Raw genomic sequence first — 20,889 nt, 5'->3', positions numbered from 1 at the left:
GAGGCAAGGAGCGTGGGGGACTCCGGAGGACAGAAGGGGGAAGAAGAGGAGTCAGATGGGAAGGGAGGAAGAGGGAAGAACGGAAGGCAGAAAACGATGAGAAAAATTAAAAAAAAAAAAAAAAAGAGGAAAAAAAGGACCAAGGAGCAGACCAGCGGAGAAGGGGAACAGTGATGTGGGGAGAAGGGCCCACACAGCCCAGGAGGATGGGCCCCCCCTCCAAGAGCACACTCCCCCCTGCCAGGCCAGGGCTAGCTCCCTCCAAGGACAGAGCAGGTCCTAGAGAAGCAGGATGGCAGTGGACATTTCTAGAACATGTCCTAGCCCACCCAGTCCCCCGTTGGCCATGCCCCTGGGGGTAGTAGAGTCCATCCTGGTCTTTGGGGCCTGGATGACGTCAGGACCTCAGAGAAAGGGATGAGATGGGGGCAGGGGGTGGACGGATGGGCAGAGGGACCCAGGCTCATTCCTGACACCGGCTCCTGCCTGTGGGGAGGGGATGCTCAGGGAGCTTGAACAGCAAGTTACTTTTTTGAGTCTCAGCTCCCTCATTTGCAAAAAGAAACAGTTACAGAGCTGCTACTATGCGGCAGCAGCGAGGCTCCACATGCTGGGACACCTCAGGGAGGAAGGCAGTTGCGGGTCCTGCCCCGTGGTGACCTCCAAGGCCTCTCCCAACCCGCAAATGTTTACCTCCCTGGGCCTCCCAAACCTGGGAGGGGGGCAGATGCCACGAGCCCAACTCACAGATCAGCTAATGGAGCACTAATCACCACCCGACACCTGCCGGAGGTTACAGACCTGGGCGCAGACAGAGAGAAGACAAAGGGTGCCATCAGCAGTGAGTGGCTCCAGCCCGGCCGCCTGCCTCTGGCCGCTGGGACCCACCATTGTACACTCTTCAGCATCTGGGCCCTCCCTTGAATCCCAGAAGACACGGTGGCCTGGTGTTTACACAGTACAGGATTCCACGCCCTGGGGCATCACTGGAAACACTCTCTCGATCCGAAGTGCAGTGCGGGCTCCTCAGGGGAGGAACCCAAGGGCCTGAGGCCAGCAAGCTGGGAAAGGGGACAAGCCTGGCACTTCCACCATACCGCCCAGAGCACCCCTCAACCCTAACCCCGTCCCCGTATGGGGCAAGACTGAGACCGAAGGGCAGTGGGTCTCCCCCACCCTGTCCCCATACATGGCAAGAGTGGGACCCAAGGGCACTGGGGCGCCCGGGAGGAGCTGGGCGGTCCAGCAGGCTTCCCAGAGCAGAGCCTCGGGTCGGATGCTGAAGGACACTCACCATTTAGGAAGGAAGTTACCCAGAGTAGCCAAGCCATGGGCAGCACAGGGGAGGGAGACAGACGGAGCAAAGAGGAGATGAGAACACACGCGGCATGCTACTGGGAAAATAAGTCTTAATGGAGTTGAATGGGGGGAGGGTTCCAAATAAAACTCTTTAAAGTCCAGAAAACCCTCTATCCTACTTTCACATGAGATTTTATGTGGAAAGCCTTCGAGAAGGCAGCTGTTAGGGTTGAAGCAAAAATAGGGGTGAACCCCACCTCCTAAGTGGACACTGGAGTGGAGCTCCAGCCCTAGGGTCACCTCTCTTGGCCCCGAACGGGAGGAGAGGACAAGAGGGGAGATTAGGACCCGTCTGTGCAAGTACCTCAAGTTTGGGCTGAGGAGGGGAGACAGGAACACGAATGGGGCCAGCTGCACCCGGGAGGGGGGCTGGAATGAGGGGCAGGCCCTCCTCAAGGGGCAGACTCCTATCCATCCCTACCTGTGTCTCCTGCCTGCCTCTCCAGCACCTAGAGAGGCCCCGGGTTGGGGGATGGGGTGGGGGGAAGCATGGCAGCGAGCGGGGCCAGGCCAGGCCCTTCTCGGACAGACAGCTCACCTGTCAAAAGGGCAGCTTTCTTCCTTTGCCCCAGGAAAAGCAGGAAGGAAAGCAGGAACACAGTGAAGACAGAGAAAACCCAAGGTACCTCTTCCATACATTTATCAAACAAATATTTACCGAGCACTTACTGTTTGCTATACATCATTCCAACCATGAATATAGCAGTGAGCAAGACCGACAGGTTCCTGGAGCTTACACCAAAATCCTAAAATCTCAGGGGAGAAAATACCTTAAAAGTTTTAAAGCCTGCTGCACACCACCAACACACCCCTCCTAGGCCTGCATCTCCCTGGGACTGTCCCTGTCAAGGTCACGGGTCTACCCTTAAACATCTTTGATGATGGGCAACGTGCCCCCTCCACAGGCAGAAGTGCGCTCCCGAAATCTCCAGCTGGCCCCATCAAGGGCCCTGCTGGCCTCCCTCCCCAGCCGGCCTCCACAGAGCCTGAGGCAAGGGAGTCAATAGAGCATCAGAGGCCCTGGGAGAAGGTGCAGGTTTTATTTTATAATGACACAAAATAGAAGGATGCATCTCTAGTTCTGCTCATTCTGAGCCAATGACCTGGGACCAACAGAAACAAGTGGACCCCATGCTCACCTGTCCAGAGCTCCGGGGTCCCTCAGCCTTTGCCGCTGTGACTGCCCTGCTCGCTTCCCTTCCAGAAGCCTCTGGCAGTGGTCCCCAGGTCCCCAGGGCGCACCCTCGCTGGCTCCCACTTCTCTCAAGCTGTCCCTTCCAACCAGGCCTCCCTCCCTAAGACCTGAGCCACCTGCAGGGGCGGGGGCAGGAGGGCCGTGGGAGGGGCGCCTGTGGGCGGGGCCAAAGGGAAGCTCACCCCCACCCCCACCCCTGGGACTGAGAGCTGCTCTTTTGAAAAAGCTTCTCCTGACCGGAGCCAGGCAAGGACGGGTGTCGAGCAGGATCCGGAACAATGGTGCTCCTGCCTGGCAGGGATCTGGGAATGGCAGACCCTGGACTCTGGGGGCAACCACATTGGCCCAGGTCCCCGAGCTCGGACCTGTAGGGCCCCTCCCCTTCCCCACGTGTCGCCACGGTTGGCGGCTGAGGCCTTGCAGCCCTGTGGGCGGCAGCCGGGGAGCTGCATTTCCAAAGGAATAGGAGCCGGGCGGGCGGGCCAGATGGAAGCAATTACCGGGGGGAAAAGAGGGAGAGGTGGGGGCCGGTAGGGGTGGGGAGGGCAGCCGTGGAGATGGCCCTGGAGGGCAGAGAGGGAGAGAGAAGAGCCCTGCCCACCTGACCACAGAGGACTGACAAGCAGGGAGCCTGCACTCTGGGCAGGGGTGCCACGGCGGGCAGGGTGAGGTGTGGGGTTTGGGTAGGCACAAAGAATTCTGGGCTGGGAGTCCGGAGGCGGAGGTTGTGGCCTTGTCACCAACGCACTGTGGCCTCGAGCAAAGCCCTTCACAGCTCTGAACCTCTTGAGGCACCAAAGGACGGGGAGACGAGTTTGGGGGAGCAGTGGAGAGCTCAAATGCGAAAAGCAGGTTTCCAAAACAGCCCCAGACACAAGTTCCCCGCTCAGCTGCTTAGGAGCTGTGACCTTGGCCGAAGTTTCAACCACCTTGGCCGAAGTTTCAACCGCCAGAGCCTCATTTCTTCACAGATAAATGGGCTGAATGAAAGGTGTGTATGAGGCTTACAGGAAGGGATAGAAATCAGCCTCCGGCACATCCTTTTCTTTTGTTTGTTTGTTAAGCACATGGGGCCAGGCTTTTAAGAAGTGCTTGACTGGGTGCCTGGGTGGCTTAGTGGGTTAAGCCTCTGCCTTCAGCTCAGATCCTGATCTCAGGGTCCTCAGGGGTCCGGAGGGCTCCGGCTCTTTGCTCACCAGGGAACCGGCCTATGGAACCCCTGCCTACGTGTGATAACTGTCAAATAAATAAATAAAATATTTTTTTAAAAAAGAGAGAGAGAAGCGCTTGGTTGATACATGGTAAGTACTTGTGTTATTTGCTAAGCCTTTTTTATTGTAAGGACAGGTGTTTACAAATGCTGCTAGGGAGGAGGACACGGGGCAGGCGGTGGACACAAGGAACACGGCTATAGCCCCTGGAACCCACACCCTTCTGCAGGAGGATTTGGATCAAAGGCAGAAGCAACAGCATATGGGCCCAGCCCTCTGCAAATGGGACCCCGTCCTCTCCAGCCACCCCCAGCCTCCCCATCCCCCCCTCAGGAAACCAACCAGATCCTGGAGCTCGTGACCCACTTGGCTGGGCGGCAGAGGGAAAGTCCACACAGGAAGGAGGAACCATCCCACCACACAAGGACAGCTGCCTGTGGGCTTCTGCTGCCCAGCCTCATCACACTCGAGGCCCTGGGAGACACTGAGGGCTTCACCAGGGCTGCACCTGCCCTCAGTCCTAGCAGCAGCCCCTCCTCCCTGCTGGGCAGAAGCCGGGGCCTCAGACTCTGGAGTCATCCCAGCATCTTTCCACAGGGCAGCTCTGCAGGGCTGGGGTGGGCAGAGAGAGTGTCAGGAGCTGTCTGTATGTCTCCTGGTCCTAGGCAAGGGGCCAAGACCAGAAGAAAAGCTGCAGTTCTGGACGCTGAAGGCCCTTCTCACCCTGGAAAGCAACCGACCCCACACCAGCCGTTGACAGAGCTCAGCCCCTGCTGGGCTTCGGGGCACAGGGCTGGGGCCCAGGCCTCAACCACTTGCAGCTAGATTCAACCACTTCCTCAGTCTTTAGCATGAAGAGTGACACACACACGCACGCACGCATGCACGCGCGCTCACTGGGAATGCGGGAAAGGTCAGGGGTGATTCTGAGGCCGAGGGTGGCCGGCAGCCCACCCAGAGGCCCTCAGAACATGGACGCAGGAGTGCTGAGACCTTCTGGGAAGGGAGAACCAAAGGGCAGAGAGGAAACAAAGGACCACAGCTTCCAAAATCTACCTACGCTCATCCTTTTCTCAAGGCAACCAGAAGTTTCAGGTCAAGGTCCCACACCCTAAGAAGGAAGCAGGGCCCAGAGGGTGGGGGTAAGGGAAGCACCAGCTAGTTGGTGGGGGGGGTGGTAGAGGCAGGGAATATCTCACCACAGGGCAGCTAAGGAGTCAGTGGGTGGGGAGGTGATGGAGAGAAAGTTCTAGAAGTTTTCTGGGCACCCTTCCCTCACTACCCAACTGCCCTGCTCTCCAGAGGCCAGGGTCCATCTCCAGGGGCTTGGGAGCTCAGATGAATTCTGGTGCCTGCCTTGATTTCCATCAGCAGACTTGGCCCTCAGCCTCTGGAATGTTCTGTGACACTGATCTGGAGGGTCCCTTTCAGGAGGCTGGAGCTCTCCCTCCCCTGTGGGCTGTAGAACCATTTTGTATTATTCTAAGGTAGAGCAAGCCCTTCCCCAAGACAGAAGGTGTAAAACATCCTGACAGGAGGAATTCACAGGACCGCTGGGCAGCCTCTCTGAAGTGAGACCCAGAGAATGTGTCCAGGTAGGGTCCGAGGGAACACCCAAGGCAGGGTAGAGGCCAGGCCAGCATGGGGTAACTACAGAATGCCCAAAGGTGAAGCTCGAACAGAGGAAGGGGATCCAACTTCTCTGCTCCTGCTGGGGAAGTTCAGCCAGGGAGTGGTGGTGGGAGGGGTCTTTCCCAGAATTTGTTACAATTCCAGAAAGTATCAGATTCTTGGTTCTACCCAGAAAATTGGATCCTAAAACAGCTGAGAGGGTGGAGGGGGCCACATAACTCTTTTTCTGAGGAGTGGTGAGCAAGTCACTGCTTTGGGTAGAGAAGCTGGAGAGAAGGGAAGGCATCCCAGAAGGCGCAGTGGGCTTCCACGGCCTGGACCTCTGCTCCTAGGAAAGGAGCTCCCTGCTGTCCTGAGCAGTAACCCATGCGTGAGCTACAGATGCCATCTTAGCCCACAGTCCCGGCAGGCGATTCAGGCGATTCGTACTTTCCCTTCCTAAATTCTTCCAACTACGCGCCCCTCCTCACTCCCTCAGCTTGGGCTGAGGAGGGGAGAGGGACTGGCCCCAGCTCCTGGCTCTCCTGCATCCGCCTGATGAAATCCAGGGCCCCCTGCACGGCCAAGATCTCCCACCCAGTGCAGCGATGCTGAGGGATGGCCCAGAGAGCCCTCCGTGGAGAGGGAAGCAAAGCAAGGTCCGAGAGCCACCTCCGCTCAGGCCCACCCCTCCCAGCAAAGAGAAAAGACCCCACAAGGTCATTTCCAGGCACCCTCTCCGGAATTAGGGGGCAGCTCCAGAGGGCGAGTAAGAGCGTGGGAGCAGCACTACTCTCTGCGAACACTGCTTCCTTCACGCAGGCACCCTTCCGAGACTTCACACACATCAACATATTTAAAATCACCCTCGCGAAGACCACGGCCAGGGCCTGGAGGAGGCAGGGACGAAGCGCAGCTCAGGAGAAAGCAGCCTGGGCTTGTACCTCATGCAACAACCCGGCGCGCACCAGGCCCGTTCCCAGGGTTCTGTGAAGAAGTCAGCCTGAACTTGGCTTTCTCGCTGTGCCTCCCTCCAGTGGTGGAAAGCACAGGCTTTCAGAAGCTTGTGGGGGTGCCCGCCCGTGGGTGGCCATGAGGTCAGACAAGCACAGCTGAGCACCTGAACACTGCCTACACCCCTCACCCCCCCGCCTTCCAGAAGGAGCCCCCTAGCTAAGCAAGGCCTTCAGGACTGGCTTTGTGGAACAGAAGAAGCAGCAGCTGTCCATCAGGCCTCCCATGGCCCAGAGGGAGCTTCCCCCCAAGACTGGAAATGGAGGGGGCAGCTACTGGCAGACATGTTGGCAACTCTGGGCAGGAGGTGCCTGCCGTAAGGGACCCAGAGAGGCAGAGGAGCCCAGGGGTCCGGTCGCAGCTGGAACCCACCCTCACCCCAACCGCAACCCTTCCCACTGTCCACCACCCAGGCTGCCTGGAGGCACAGGGGCCTAGGCCCAAAGGCCCCCACCACGGGGACCTGGATCCCCGGCACCACCTGCCTGCAGCTCGCAACTCCCACCTTTGGGCTCTGCTTGGCGACCTTGCGACTCCTGCACACGGATGGACCCAGCCAAGCCCGTCACCTCTAGCCAAGCCAGCCTACGGATCTCCTGGACTCCGTGGGGGCAGTTGTGCGAGACACCAAGGTTCAGAGGATGCTGAAGGTGGGGACGCCTCTTGAGCAGGGGCGCAGGGGTGGGGGCTAGAAACTTTCCGGAGAAGAGGACCATCCCGGTGGCTCACGCCAAGGGAGACGAACACCGGCTTCCCGCGAAAATCTGGTCCAGAGAAAGGGATCCCGGGGCTGTGGCCGCCCCACCCCGGCCGGCCCAGCGCTGCGCCCACGTGCCGGGCCGACCACCTCCCCGGGGCCGCGGCGGCGCGGGGCGACGGAGGTGGGGACCAGACAGCCGGGCCCCCGCGGCGCTCCCGCCCTCCCCCAGGACCCCACGGGGGCCGGCCGCCGCGTACTCACCCTCGCGGGTGGAGCGGGGCGGGGCACGACACTTTCGCGCACAGCTCCGATCCGCTAGGCGCACGGGCTGGCGGCGCGGCGCTGGCGCGGCGGCTTCGCTCGGCCGGGTCCCTGTCCCGGGCGCGGGGCGGGCCTGGGAGCGGGCAAGTCCGCCTGCGGGGAGGCGGGGGCCCGGGCCCGGGCCCGGGCGGGGGGCGGGGAAGGGGCCGGACACGCTTGCGCACACGGCCGGGGAGCCGACTCCGGGGAGCCGGCGGGCAGGCGGAGGAAGGGCGGGGAGGCGGAGGAAGGGCTGAGGCGCTGCCGCGCGCGGGCGGGGCTCCTGCCCGCCGGCCTGGGACCGTGTAGGAGCGGCGGAGGCCCGGGGCCGGGAAGCCTGGGCGCGCGGGGTGGGCGCGGAGGGGCGGAAGGGGAGGCCGGATGAGATGAGGGTAGAACCCGGGAGGGCGCTGCCTGTGAGTGGCGCCAGGATGGATGTGCCCAGCGCAGCCTCCGCACGCTCTCCTGGGAACAATGAGACCCAACAAAGGATTCTTGGCTCTCCCACGTGGTGAACCGCGTCCGTCGCTCGTCGCTCGCTCTGCAAAGTGAGGCACGGAAGGGGGAGGGCCTTGTTCCGGGAGCCAACCCCCCCATCTCCGCCCTGGGCCCCGGGGCCAGGTGCCCTAGACCTAGACCTGGGCCTCTCCTCTGCCCTCGTCTGCACCTGCAGCTCCGAGACTGCTCCCTCTGACGCCCCTCTTTTGCACACCAGTTTTGGCCTTGAGAAAGCTTCTTGGTTTCTGTTCCTTACAGAAGGCGCCAGGCACACTGTCGCCAGGGGAAACCCCATCAGGCTCCTGACCCTACTTCCTTGGGCTCAGACATCCCCATCAAGCCTGGAAACGGCGCAGGCCCAGAAACCTAGTCCAGAAGTTACCCCCAGGAAACCCACGGCCCCCCAGGCACTCTCTTTCATAGGTGAGTGGTTATTCCATGGGTGAGCGGTTTACTGAGCCCCTGGTGGGTCGCCTAGTGGGAACAGCCTGGTGCTAGAGGCTCCCGCCACTCCCAGGAAAGTCTAAGACCTGGTCCCTGTCTCCCAGGAAGCTTAGGGTCCAGCCCCAGAGAGAATGATCACAATGGACTTCTGTTCAAGAAGAAGGCAAGACAGGAAGTGACTAAGTGTGAGGTGTGAGTAACCGACAGTAAGTGCAAAGGGGATTCAGAGACCTGCCAGCTTCAGGTTCACTTCAGAAGAAACTGGAGGGCTTGTTAGTTGAGAACAGGTAGTTCAGGAGGCTCTGCTGGAACAAAGTGGAGAAGGCTTAGGTGAACAGGGTGAGCCTCCAAGTTCTCCCATAGGTGACCGTTTTGTTCTAAATCACACCTTGCACAGATAGGTTCTTTCTGCATCCCACCCATGTCGAACTTAATGTTTGAATGGTGCCATTGGCTTGGTCCGTCAAGCATTCAGCCAGAAAAGACTTAACTGCATTCAGCTCGAGGCCTAAACTAAGCTTAGCTGGGTAGAAAGAAGCCAGTGGCTCAAGTCAGTGCCCCGAGCCAGTCAAGGGGAAAAAGGGGATATCCCCCCGGCAATTTCACGGTCAGGAAAACTGGCCCAAAGAGAGTCATCAGATGCCCAAAGCACCAAGGTGAGTAGTCTGGCCAAGCTGAACTGAGACTCGTCCGGCTTCTAAACTTTGCTAACCCTTTGATGTGCTAGATCTAAAAACCCAGTGTGTGGTTCTGGCCATGAGCCACACCAACATCCCTCTGCCAGAGAACAGAACCTAAGGGCCAGCTCTCCCTCCTGGGGTCCTGATTCCCAAATCTACCTCTGTCACTGCATTGCTTGAGTTTTCTTACTAAAAAAAAAAAAAAGAAGAAGAAGAAAAGAAAAAGAAATTACTGTATTTTGTCAAAAGGTATTGTTGGTATTAAACTAGTCAGTGGACAGGAACTTGCTCTGGAAGTTCAATGCACTATGTAAGTGTGTGTTATGTGATGCAGGCGGCATCCCTTCTCTAGCTTATGGAAGTGGTCAGGTCTCCCCCCGCCCCTCACTGATCCCAGGTTACCCGGTGCCCAGAAGCTAACTGTAATTCTGGCTCCTCCCCTCAGGCCGCAGTGTGCTTACTCATGATCCTTCCCCTTCGGGTTTCTTAATGGCACAACCAGATGCTTAGCTAGCTGCCTGGAAGCCATATCATCAGTGGGGCAGGGGAGAAGCAGTTCTGAGGCCTTTTGATCCCGGGGCGGGGGGGTGGGTGGAGGAGGAATGGTCCTGGAGCCATCGGAGCACCATCCAGCTCCTTGCACCCTTGCAGGACACAGCGAGAGGTCATATGATGAAGCCAGCAGGAGTTTGACAACTCGGGACTGTTCTTCCCGGAAGCTAGCTGTGCCAAGGACAGACAGAACAAGACAACCTGACCAGCAGCACACTGGGTCCTGGTGCCGCTTGGAGCCATGCTGCTTCCGTTCCTTTTTCCTCCACCTCCCTTGACCTCTCTGGCTCTGTCTCCACGGTGGAGGAACTGGGGCAACCAGAGGGGCCACGGGAGCAGAGGGAAGGGGCAGAGGAACGAGGGGGGCCATGGAAGGGGCAGGTGCTTATCAGCTGGGGAAGCTGTGGCCCCCAGAGGATCCTCCTTGGCAGGCGGTGGGTGTGAGTAGGAGGCCCAGAGCCGCTCGGCAAACGGCAAAAAGGCTTCTGGCTCCCGTCCCTCTCATGTGCCACGTTAACTTCCTGCCCACCAGGAGGAGGGAACAGCAAGATGCCGTGTGAGGAAGAAATAAACCCAGTCCAGCATCTCAGACGCTTTTAAAAATAGCAACTCTGGGAGGGTAGTTCAGCTCCTATTTTTATCAGACTTATATGGCCGGACCATAGAGCTGAGCTGTTCCCAGGGTTCTCAATAGCAGGCAGGGGACATCACTGTTGTTGTGTTAGAAACCTGCCGGTAGGCCAGGATATTCCAGGAACCTTTAGGCTGGACGAGATCCCAAGAAGTCCTTGCGTGCAGCCCTCGCCTCTGCTTGGGGCCAGTCAATTAACCACAGGTAGTTTATCTTTTTTGCCCGAAAGTCACTTGGTTGCTGTGCCCTCCACTGCGTTAATCTAGGATTTCACAACCCTTCTCATCAGGAAGTTCTTTTAAATATCTAGCCCAAGTATCTCTGGTTACATCCTTTTCGGTCCTTCTCACAGTAGAAAAATCTAGCCCACGTTTACCCTGTGGCGACTACGTCTACAAAAGGCTCTTCTTTAATCCCCACAAAACCCCTCACAGGGAGCACTCTTACCATTGATAAATTGGGAGCAGTTATGGAATTGCCTATTGCCTGCGATCATACCATACCTGGGGAAAGGTGCAGATGCTGTGCCGAAGCCATCAGACCATTTGCCTCCCAGACATGCGCCCTTAGCTCGGACTTTGACTTCATCACAGTCCCAAAGGACGAAGTGGCCCTTGTTCTCGTTGTGGACTTGTACGTCGTGCTAGAAGCTTGGCTTAGATCCCAGCGTGCTGAACCACAGTCCGCCTTGACCACCCAGCCTCTGCTTGTGCAGGCCATTTGGCTAGCAAATGTAGCCTGGAAATTTGCCTTCTCTTTCCATAAGGACTCCCAGCCCCCTCTGCCTTTTTTGGAAGGCATTCACTGCTTTTGTCATTACTTTGTAATGACTACCTGGGTTCCTCACTAAATCGTAAGCTCCATGTGAGCTCTATCTCCAGATTCTAACTTAAAAAAAAAAAAAAAATTCGGGGGGCACCTGGGTGGCTCAGTGGGTTAGGTCTCTGCCTTCAGCTCAGGTCATGATCTCAGGGTCCTGGGATGGAGCCCCACACCTGGCTCCCTGCTCAGCAGGAAGTCTGCTCCCCCCCGCCCCCGCCTGCCTCTCTGCCTACTTGTGACCTCTCTCTGTGTCAAATAAATTTTAAAAATTCTAAAAAAAATATTCAGGAAGATGTACAAAACATGTGTATTGAATTGAAACACTTTAAATCAATTCAGTCCCTGCTTATTTTTTAAGTGGTTAAAACATGGTAACTTCAAGTTTGTGTAGATTTCAGAATCCAGTATCATTCCACTAATAATAGCGCTAGAACAAACACAGGGTTGCCAACATTTATTTATTTTGCTGGGTGAGGATATTTTAAAAACAACCACCACCAATGACAACCATCTTCTTTAAAAAAGGACATTTTAAGATCATATATACATGCTTGGAATGAAGATTTTGGTCCTTTCTGAGAAGGAAGAGTTGGCCAATCTACATCAGTCTATTCAGAAAGAAAAGAGACGAAAAACGAAAAACGTTTTGGATATGGAAGCCTTACAAGAGAAACAACTTCAAATGTTACTTTGTATGTAAATATTTCTTGATTTGTTTCTCCGTCTGGGACTCTGTTCAACAGAGACATGCAGAGTCTAGGTCACATGTCCCTGTTCCGAAATGTTATTTTTCTCCGTTTCATGAAGGAATGTTGACAAATCCAGGACACTCAGCAATTTTGCTCTATGAGGAAACTTTTGGGCAAAATGAAAGGAGCCAAGGAACAATAGCAGTCATGCTTCCTTCCTTCTGCAGCCACGCCGAGGAGGTAGTAGGCCAAGTACGGAGGGCTGACGGCCAGTTGTGGACACGTCCAGGATTTTTCTGGGAAGGGTGACATCTCCCACTGCTCCAGCACAACAGGGACACAGGCACGCACAGGGAAGGCATGGAGTCAAATGCAGAAGGCCTTGGTGGCAGCACACAGGACATGTCATGCTGCTGGAGGGGGCTGGTGTTTGCTAGCTGGTGAAGGTAGGGTGAGGGACACTGGATCTCGCTCAGGAAGCTTTCTCCGGCAGCCGGATATGTGGTTCTGCAAAGTGACATCAAGAGGAAAGCTAGGGGGCGGGGGGGGGGGCCTGGGTGGTGCGGTCAGTTGAACGTCTGACTCTTGGTTTCCGCTCAGATCATGATCGCAGGGTCATGAGATCGAGCCCCGAGTTGGGCTCTGAGCTCAGCGAGGAGTGTACTTGGGCTTCTCTCCCGCTGTCCCTCTGCCCCTCCTGCTCCCTTTCTCATCTCTCTAAAATAAATAAATTAAAATATTTAAAAAAAAAAAAAAAAAAAAGGAAAGCTAGGACAGAGAGGGGATGGTTCTCAGTCTGTATCCCCCTGGACTGAGAAGCAGGAGACCTGGGTTGAATGGAGTTTCTTTACTTGAGGGGAAAGCCTTCCTTTCCCCTGGGGGGGTGACCCAGTTGCTATGACCTGCTCCAGACTCACGGTGCCTGTGGTGGAGGGGGTGCACTTGGACCCCTGTGGTCCCTGGGAACAGACTCCCTAGAACTGACAGGAAGTGGCATGCGGTCAGAAAGCTTGGGTCTTCGAGAAGAGGGCCTCTGGGAGTTCAGATGAGGGAGTTCAGACGTGACAGACCCCTTGACTTGGCCCATTTCTTGCTGCAGCTGGAGACGCCAGGATTCAGGTAAGGTGGGGTTGCCGTGAAGACATGGTCTCGCGTGGTGACGAGGGCAGGTCAGTGTATGTCAGACAGGGACTCAGCGGGATCAGTTTCATGGCTCACCACACATCTGACCAGCCGTTTCCTGGAGGAGAAGCAAACACTCTAGTGGGCAGTGACACTGGCTACCGCAGGGGCCTTTGGGGGCAGGAGGTCAAATTCCTGAGGTCTTCTCTCCATGAGCAGTCTGCAGCTTGCGGGGCTGTTCTCTGGGCCTTAGTGACTCTGGCTTCAGGCGCCAGGGGAGAATCGATCCTCTTCCCCTGGAAACAAGAGTTTGTCCTGAAGGAGGAGCGCCTCCCAGCATGGCAAAGGAGCAAAGCTCTTAGAACCTCTCTAGAACAGCTCTTACTACCGTCTCATCCAACGCTCCCCCAACCCACCTAGCTGCACTCAGGAAGTGTACAGCCTGGCGGGTCTTGATCTTCCTTTTCCCAGCGCCGCCTTGCAGTGCTGGTCCACCCAAGAGGTTTGCTAGAAACTTGATGGATGGGTGAGTAAACCTGAGAGGAAGGAGGAGCCTGACAGATCGAGCTGGGGAGTCAAGTTCTGGGGAGGCAGCTTAGTCCCAGGGAGATGGAGACCCTCGGCCCCTGGGAAGTTCCCCAGCTGTCTTGTTTTGGGGTCAGGGCTGGCCACCTGCCAGTCTTTTCCAAGCACGTACTGTGTGTGTGAAGCCAGCGGAAAGCCCCACCGGCAGAACCTGATCTTTCAAGGAGAAAAGGTCGCTCCTGGGATTGGGTCCCTCCACTCTGTCTGCAAGGAGGGGCCTCTTGGGTCAGCATCCCCTCCACTCTTCTGCACCCCTCAATTATCTTTGCGACAGTTCTTGTAAACGGACAAAACGAGCCAGGGGTTCCCGTCAAACTGGCCAGACGTTTTGCTGCTTCATCTCCTTCTGGAGAGGAAGGCAGCTGCCCCCCAGTGCCATCCCTCTCCCTGTAACTAGTCCCTTTGGCCTCACTGCCTTATTCCCCATGGGCTATCCTGCCAGACACGCAAGGGGTCAGCTACCCCGCCAAGCACTGTGATCCCACAAGCATGTTCCGTTGGGTCTTCCTAGGCGACCTTGTACACCAGCCTCTCCCACATGCCTATTTTCAGGGTAGCTTCCTGGGTGCTGTCTCTTTTTATTCCTACAGTTTGCTTGGCTGTCTGCCCCAGTAGCCTGGAGGATAGGAGCTTCGGTTTCCCAACAGCTAAAGCACTGCCTAGCTCCAAAGTCGATCAGTAAGTCAAACCGTACCAGAAAGCAACACCAACACATGTTAATTACACGCAGGGCACTTCACAGATCCTCATCCCTGTTCTTTCACAAGGGAACAGGCTCAAGACACCTGGGGTCTGGTCCAAGGCTATGGGGTGAATGTCAGCTCCAGGGGGAGACACTTCTGTTTGTTCACCATTCAGCAGTCTCCAGGACAGTGCCTGGCCTGCGATGTACGTTTGATAAGCCTTTGACTCTGAATTGTTGTCTGGTTCTAAGTCCAGGAATTGCAGAATACGGGCCATCCCTACCTTATGCTTCCTTCTTATCACTTAGCAGAACCGAACATCCTGAGAAGGCCTCCACAGGAAGCACAATCCAGAGGGGCTGAGGGACTAACACGCCAACGCCAGCCCCTCTCCGCAGTGCGATACCCACGCGTCCCCTGTGCTGAAGTGAGTGCCTTATGTGTCCAACCGCATGCCCTCACCTGCGGGCCTATGACGTCACCCTTCCCAGATAGGCCCCCGCTGGCTCCCCAAGGCTACCAGCCTCACTCTGGGATCCCTTCCTGGCCTCCAGATCCTTTGACAGAGACCCGTGTCGCTGGTCACACCTCGAAGCCGAGCCCCTCGGAGCTTCCATCCCCACCACAACCCTATCATTTTGCCCTTGACAGGCTGTTTGGTGTTTGGTCTTCCGGCTGCTCTCTGTGAGTTTGTTTTGTCTTCCACCCTAGATAACAACCTCAAGGCCAGGGGCTCACTGACCAAATAACAGAGGCAAAAGCAAGCTTTTTTGGGCTTGCATCATCTGATTCCTATTAAAACCCTTCCACTTCCAGGCAGCAGTCCTGCATCCTTGTCAACAAGAAGTTTTATCGGCGGGGTTGCGATCTCCGTTCTGGGGAGGGCGAGAGGAAGCCCTGGCAAAAACACTCTATAGATGATTTTCAGAGAGTTTTTGTATTTGTTTTTTGGGGGGAACTCCTGGACACGCGCGCCTCGAAAACCACGAGGAAGATACAGCAAATGGAAAGAAGGAAGGGGAACGTGAGAGTAGAGTAGGAAGGACCAAAGATAGGGAGAGGCACTGCCCGATCCGGGACATGGAAATCACCAAGAATGGTGCTTACTGGGATTTAGAGAAAGCCCTTGGCATATATCGGGGTCAGCAGAAGCCACCACCCCTGTCCCTTGACTTGGCTCCTGTCCCAGATATTCCTATCCTGTTCTGCCCATGCCACCTGCCTCCCCAGGCATCAGACCACACCAAAGGAGACCAATATTTTATTCACATCCTAGGAATAAGCCAGTACAAAATACATTTTTTAAAAAAAATTCACTTGGTGCTAAAAATCCTGAGCCCCTCCCCTGGTCCCTCCCATCCCCGTCCCCAATCCCACACATCTGTGCTCTTTGCCAGGCAGCCCCTGGGTTGGACTCAGCTTGTCTGGGCCTCCTGCAAGAGCCTGAGCAGGGGGTCATCAGCCCTGAGGGCGAAGGTGAGGGTGCGCTGCTGGTAGTGGTCCGGGTCACACTCCAAGTTCTCGATCACGTCCGCTAACAGATGAGCCCGCTCCACGCCTGTGCCGGGGGCCTCGAAGCCCAGAGCTGTGAAGTGCACGTGCAGATGGTAGTAGGAAGGCAGGTAATGCAGGTACACGCGGAGCTGGTCCCCCTTCACCTGGTAGCGCTGCAGGATGGCTTCCTGAGGAGAAAGGGGGTGCAGGAAAGGGGTCACTGTGCTCCCCATAGGCCCTCCTCTGGCCCTGCTCCCCGACTGGACTCTGGACCGCTGACAGAAACCCCCAGACACTCCCTCCCACAGCTGGCTGCAGGTCCCCATCTTCCACTGTAGGAAATCAACAGAAGCAGGTGACAGCAGGAAAGCGGAGGCTTTTCTCCCAAACGAAGGGAGCAGGGGCCTCCATTAAGGTTCCACACTCCAACTTAGATGAAACACTGAAGCTCCTCTAACAGCTGCTGTTGGGACTCTAGGAAGTCCCAGCGCTGAAGAACAGGCCCCAGAGGTCCAAGACTATATGGACTGTCCTCCCCTGGATGCCTGATGCTGACTTAAATCACTGAGGAGGTGGGAGGGGGGGCTTAAACCCTCTCTTAGCATAGAACAGAGTGAAGTGGGGGAACAAGGGTGACAGGGATGGGGCTGAGCCAAGGCTTGGTGGAAGAGAGAGGAAGGGGGAGGGCACATGGGAAGGGCTGCTAGCAGACCCAGGGAAGGTCTGGCTGGACTCCTGGTGGAAGGAGAAAGCACTGACTTTGACCCTGGCTCCCTCTGTCCACCCCCCACCTTGCTCAGGGGTAGGGCTATTTCTACCAAACCCCCGGTCTGGAGCCTCCAAGGCTTGGCATTAATAGGAGAGTCTGATTTCCACCGTGGGTGAAACCCTGAGCAGGTCAGAGGTGAAGAGAAAAAGATGAGGGCCTCAGTGGGCTCAAAATACACCCCACAATCACATCCTGCACTTGGAACTCTGCCTTGGCATCTCTGCAGTGGTGTGAGGCCAAGGCTAGGGCACCTAAAGCCCTTGGGGGGATAAGTATGGCTGGACTGTCGGGACGAGGCTGCCCGAGCTGCCAGGACAAGTGGAAGTATAGGCGCAGCATTGCCCTGAAAGAAAGACACCACTCTGCCATCCAGAGGCTGCTTCAGGAGAGAAACGAATTACTCCACAAAGATACAGGCAGCCAGAAGGCAGTGATGTGGGCAGGGAGGAGGGAGAAGGCGGGACAGGGTGCAGTGGCAGGACAGCTGGGGTCTAGAGGTCAGCAAAGAGCGGCTCCCGGAAAGCCCTTCCCCCACACTTGCAGCAGAACCACTGAGAGCAGCTCTCCTGGCCGGGTACCCTGGTGACTGTGGGGCCCCAGCACAGGGGCAGCGTCCTTGAATGCCTGAGTGAAGGAAAGACTGGGGACCACCCCGCAGGATGGAATTTCGCAGCATCCCATCGACATACTGAGGCCCGGGGAGGTGAGCTGATGAGTCCTGCCCAGGCTTACTCAGGTGGTGAGGGTCAGAATGTCAGGACCAAGACCACGACCCAAGATTCTAAACCCTTTTCCCTCGCCTCCAGGGCTCCTCTTTAATTTCATGTGATTCAGCAAATATCGCCGTACAAAGCACCCCAGGATGCCAGGCGCTGCAGAACCCAGGCTCTGGCCTCGGGGCAGAGGAGGAGGGCCGTGTGCACACATCGGAGTCGGGGGGCCCATCTGCCCAATAAATGTTTCTGGCATGACATGGCTGTCATGATCCTGGGAGAGGAAGGGTCCGAGCAGAGCTGCGCAGGAGAAAAGCCCGGAGGCAATGGTGAGAACCCAGGCAGAGAAAAGGCAGCTAAAAGCGGAGCTGGAGGAAGGGCAGGACCAGGGGACAAGGGCCTTGTGAGTCCATCTAGAGAGCCTTCCTGGGGTCGTGGGATGGGCATCCAGAGAGAAGCCCTGTTCCCAGATGGACTTCTGCGAAGCGTGAAGAAAGTGGCCAGGGAGCACACCGGCACTGGAACAGAATTTGTCTGGGCTTCCGTGTGGATCTGGCCGAGATGACTCACCTGGCCCTCCCGGAGGATGTTCCTGAGCAGCGGCAGGTGCTCTGGAGTGAGGTCCCGAAGCGATCGGATGCCGCGGCGATGGCAAATGGCGATCAGGTACAGGTCATCGAGCTGCACAGAGATCGGCAGGGGTTAACCAGGCTCAGCGGCAGACAAGAGCCAGGGGAGGCTGCCTATCCTGGAATCCTTCAGGGAAGCCAGGACACGCCTGCCCCCAGGCCTGCTGCAGTGCCGGCCACAGACGATCCTGGGGAGCCCACGGCAGGGCCGGTTCCCTGGGGCAATGGGGGCCTCCAAGTGCCTGGGATGAGTGGGATGGTCTAAGGACAGAACTTCTCTTTATTCTTCCTACTCAAGAATATCATATGGGAGTATTTATATTCTCACAGAACTGATGGGGGGAGGGCTAGGAGGAGAAGGTTCAAGAAAATGCCAAGGACAACTCTTTCCCTCCAAGAGTTTATGTGCTAACAGAATGTACCTAAGTAGCTACTATGAGACAAAGTTTTTCAAAAGTACAGGAAGAAAAAGGAAGACTAGCTAGGGTGATCCAGACAGGCTTCCTGGAAGAGGAGGCAGAGAATCCAGGTCTTAAAGAATAGGCAGTGTTTAGAAAAAGGGCATGCAGGTAGAAGGAACAGTGAAAGCGAAGACTCAGAGGGAAGAAAGTACAGAGCATGTGAGGGGGTTGAGGAAGCAACCTGATTTGTGGGGAGTCCAGTGCAGGTGTAGAAGGATCGGAAGGGTGAAAGGGGACCTCAAAGCCAGCTCAGGAATGAGCACACCAGAGTGCTAACCCTTTTTCTCTCTTCCCCTATCCCACAGGACTCACACAGGATCCTTCCTGCTGTCCTTCCTGAAAACAGTGCCTGGCTGAAAACCTGGAGGTTTTAACAGTGCAAAGAACCAAAGTCAACACCGTCTTGTGCCAGAAGGCAAATGCACTCTTCCTCCGCCCGGAAAACCTTCCTGCCCCTCCCGCTCACTCCAGCCCTGACCTGAGCTGATGCTCACATCCATGTGCAAGCAGGCACCAGATGCCAGGGCTCCCGGAGTGAGGCACGGGGGAACCCCAGAGCACCCTGCCGGGCAGTCTGAGCTGCTACATTCCTCAAGGGCATGATCCGGGGACCGTGAGTCACCCGACCAAATCCCGGAGGGCCCCAGTTTGAAAACTGAGAAGGAGGATGCCCATATGGAGCCTGCTGTCCAACTGTGCCCCTGCACACCAACACAGTCTCTTCATACCACGGACATTCTTCTCTAACAGTCTGGCCTTTCAGCCTCAGGCCTGCTCCAGATGAGCCCCGTGGGAACCACCCAGCAAATGGCTAAGCTGTGCCTACCTAAGCCGCAGTTTGCTCCCAAGCCCTTTTGAGACTTTCCCTCCTTAAGGCCTGTGCCCAGGAAATTTTCCCTCTCTCTTTCTAAGAGCCCAAGAAGAAGCAGGAAACAAGACTGCCTTAACCTGGGGTGTCTGCATGCCTGCTGGTATCTTCAGCTGTTCTTACGTGCCCCTGTCGCAGACTCAGGTAACAGCAGCACTTGTTTTAGATGACGTCTGCTGACAAATCACAAACACGACATTAAGTCACACCTCTCTGCCCCACGGGCACGGGAGGAGGCATGAAGCTGGCTGCTGGGCGTCTGCTCACAGGGTGCATGAGAGAGGGAAAAGCAACCCATCCTTTGATAGCAAATGTGACCCCCAGATTTTCCGCAGGCAGTTCAGGCCCGCAACCCCCACCCTGGGGCCTAGAGAAAGGGTCTGAAGAAAGCTAGACAAGGAGCTGGCAAGGGTCTCAGACTGGTACCCCCGAAGGCGGCCCGCTGATCACTCCGGGTAGACTAGACACTATCAATCTCTTTTTATGAGGCAGGACCACAGAATCCAAGTAAGAGCTTCCTGGCAAGAGGCAAGATGGAGAGTGGCCGGAGCCCTGGGGAGCCACCTCTCCACCTCTGGAGTGACCCAGAGGAAGAGTTTCTTAGTCTGGGCGTTTTAGACCCAAGAACCTACCTGAGATGAACTGAAAGTACACATTGTGTCCACTGAGATTGATACGTACATACACACACAATATGCCAAGACTATGGCTGGAAGGAGACACAAAGAAATTATCTAGGCTAAGGGGACAACTTCCAAGCAAGTATTTGTACTACTTGCATTTTTACTGCGCGTCTGTGAGGAGGGAGCAGAAGGCAAGCTGAGGACAGAGCATAGGCTGACACCCCGCAAGCCCCCGCCTGCCTAGGTGGGATCTGTGTCACATTCCTCAGGCATCCCCGCTGCCCTAAAGCCAAGGGAAGGAAAGACAAATGGTTAACGTAGAGAGATTACACTCCTGCGGGACAGGGGTCTCTCTCAGTTTACAAATGTCTTAGTGATTCACAGGAAAAAAGCATTCTTATCAATAAGGTAACTTCCAGAAGGAAACTGCCAACATCTTAACGTTAATGCTTTGCTAGAGGGAAAAACAACCTTAACTCCACAATGGCAAGGCCTCTAATATCTTGTAGGTCCTCTTCAGCTTAGGAAGCTTCTTTTGAAAACCTCTCTTTTTCTTTACTCCCAAGTATACAAACAGCCACCCCTCACAGCCCTGGGGCAACAGCTCCTTCTGCCCGTGGATCCTGTCCCCATGCTATAATAACACCACCTTTTTGTACTAAAGACGCTTTAGGAATTCTTTCTTGGTCATTGGCTCTGGACCTCACCTACATTCCCAAACTACATCACATTTATTAACTAGACCATAAAAAAAAAAGCAAATAAAAGAATATACAAGTGATTTCTTACACAAACTGGGGAAGGGAAGCAAGACTCTCTAGCAGACATTAGGCATTTGACAAATACATGTGAAGTGGACATATGAGTAGACAGATGGATGGACAAAGAGTCTCTTTAATCGCGGGTCAGCAGCTGCGAGTGTATCTTTATGATATACTTTCCTCGGGAGAAACAGCAGCAGGAGAGATTCTAGGGTGGCTAGGACGGCTCCTTCAAGCAAACACCAGAGTACCTCTTTCCTCAGTCCCCTCCTCGTATGAGGACAAAGAACAGAAGTCCAGGCCCGGTCTGTCTCGCCTGCTGGCTACACTGGCAAGTTCTAAAGGAGCTGTCCATTTCAGTGTTCTGTCACAAGCCAGGGATTCCAGACAATGAAATACCCGCAGCACCGAGAGACAGACCCTAATTAAGCAAAGGTTAAGAACAATTGCACCTGTATGGCCATCAAAGGGAAGT

The 20,889-nt window shown here is 55.9% G+C and overlaps 2 protein-coding genes and 1 long non-coding RNA gene across 9 annotated transcripts in view; 1 reads left to right on the top strand and 2 right to left on the bottom strand.

The window, feature by feature from the left end:
• ST3GAL4 (ST3 beta-galactoside alpha-2,3-sialyltransferase 4) overlaps nucleotides 1-7,518 on the bottom strand; it is a 31,100-nt gene extending 23,582 nt beyond the window's left edge. For 2 of the 5 annotated variants that reach the window (XM_047690195.1, XM_047690194.1), the window contains exon 1: nucleotides 7,352-7,517. The gene's annotated coding sequence lies outside the window, so the exon portion shown is untranslated. Of the gene's footprint in view, nucleotides 1-693; nucleotides 802-2,498; nucleotides 2,516-7,351 lie in introns of those variants that run through there. The other 3 variants (XM_047690196.1, XM_047690191.1, XM_047690197.1) reach the window with 3 other exon arrangements.
• A 144-nt stretch (nucleotides 7,519-7,662) lies between these two features.
• Nucleotides 7,663-11,713, top strand: LOC125078122 (uncharacterized). 3 transcript variants are annotated; one of them, XR_007120791.1, is made up of 4 exons: nucleotides 7,663-7,938; nucleotides 8,147-8,311; nucleotides 8,437-8,524; nucleotides 9,664-11,713. It is a non-coding gene; the product is annotated as an uncharacterized LOC125078122 (long non-coding RNA). The 3 variants fall into 3 exon arrangements; XR_007120790.1 differs by having other exon boundaries at nucleotides 8,437-8,538; XR_007120788.1 differs by lacking the exon at nucleotides 8,437-8,524 and having other exon boundaries at nucleotides 7,669-7,938.
• A 3,334-nt stretch (nucleotides 11,714-15,047) lies between these two features.
• Nucleotides 15,048-20,889, bottom strand: part of DCPS (decapping enzyme, scavenger) — a 39,436-nt gene continuing 33,594 nt past the window's right edge. The window contains 2 exon segments of the mRNA XM_047690198.1: nucleotides 15,048-15,778; nucleotides 17,643-17,753. Of these exon segments, the coding sequence (XP_047546154.1) occupies nucleotides 15,512-15,778; nucleotides 17,643-17,753 (378 nt within the window). The 3' untranslated portion in view covers nucleotides 15,048-15,511.

The sequence above is a fragment of the Lutra lutra genome, chromosome 10, assembly GCF_902655055.1.
Source record: "Lutra lutra chromosome 10, mLutLut1.2, whole genome shotgun sequence".
Classification (NCBI taxonomy): Eukaryota; Metazoa; Chordata; class Mammalia; order Carnivora; family Mustelidae; genus Lutra; species Lutra lutra.
The sequence above is the reverse complement of the archived record's forward strand: the minus strand, read 5'-3'. Positions and strand labels throughout refer to the sequence as shown.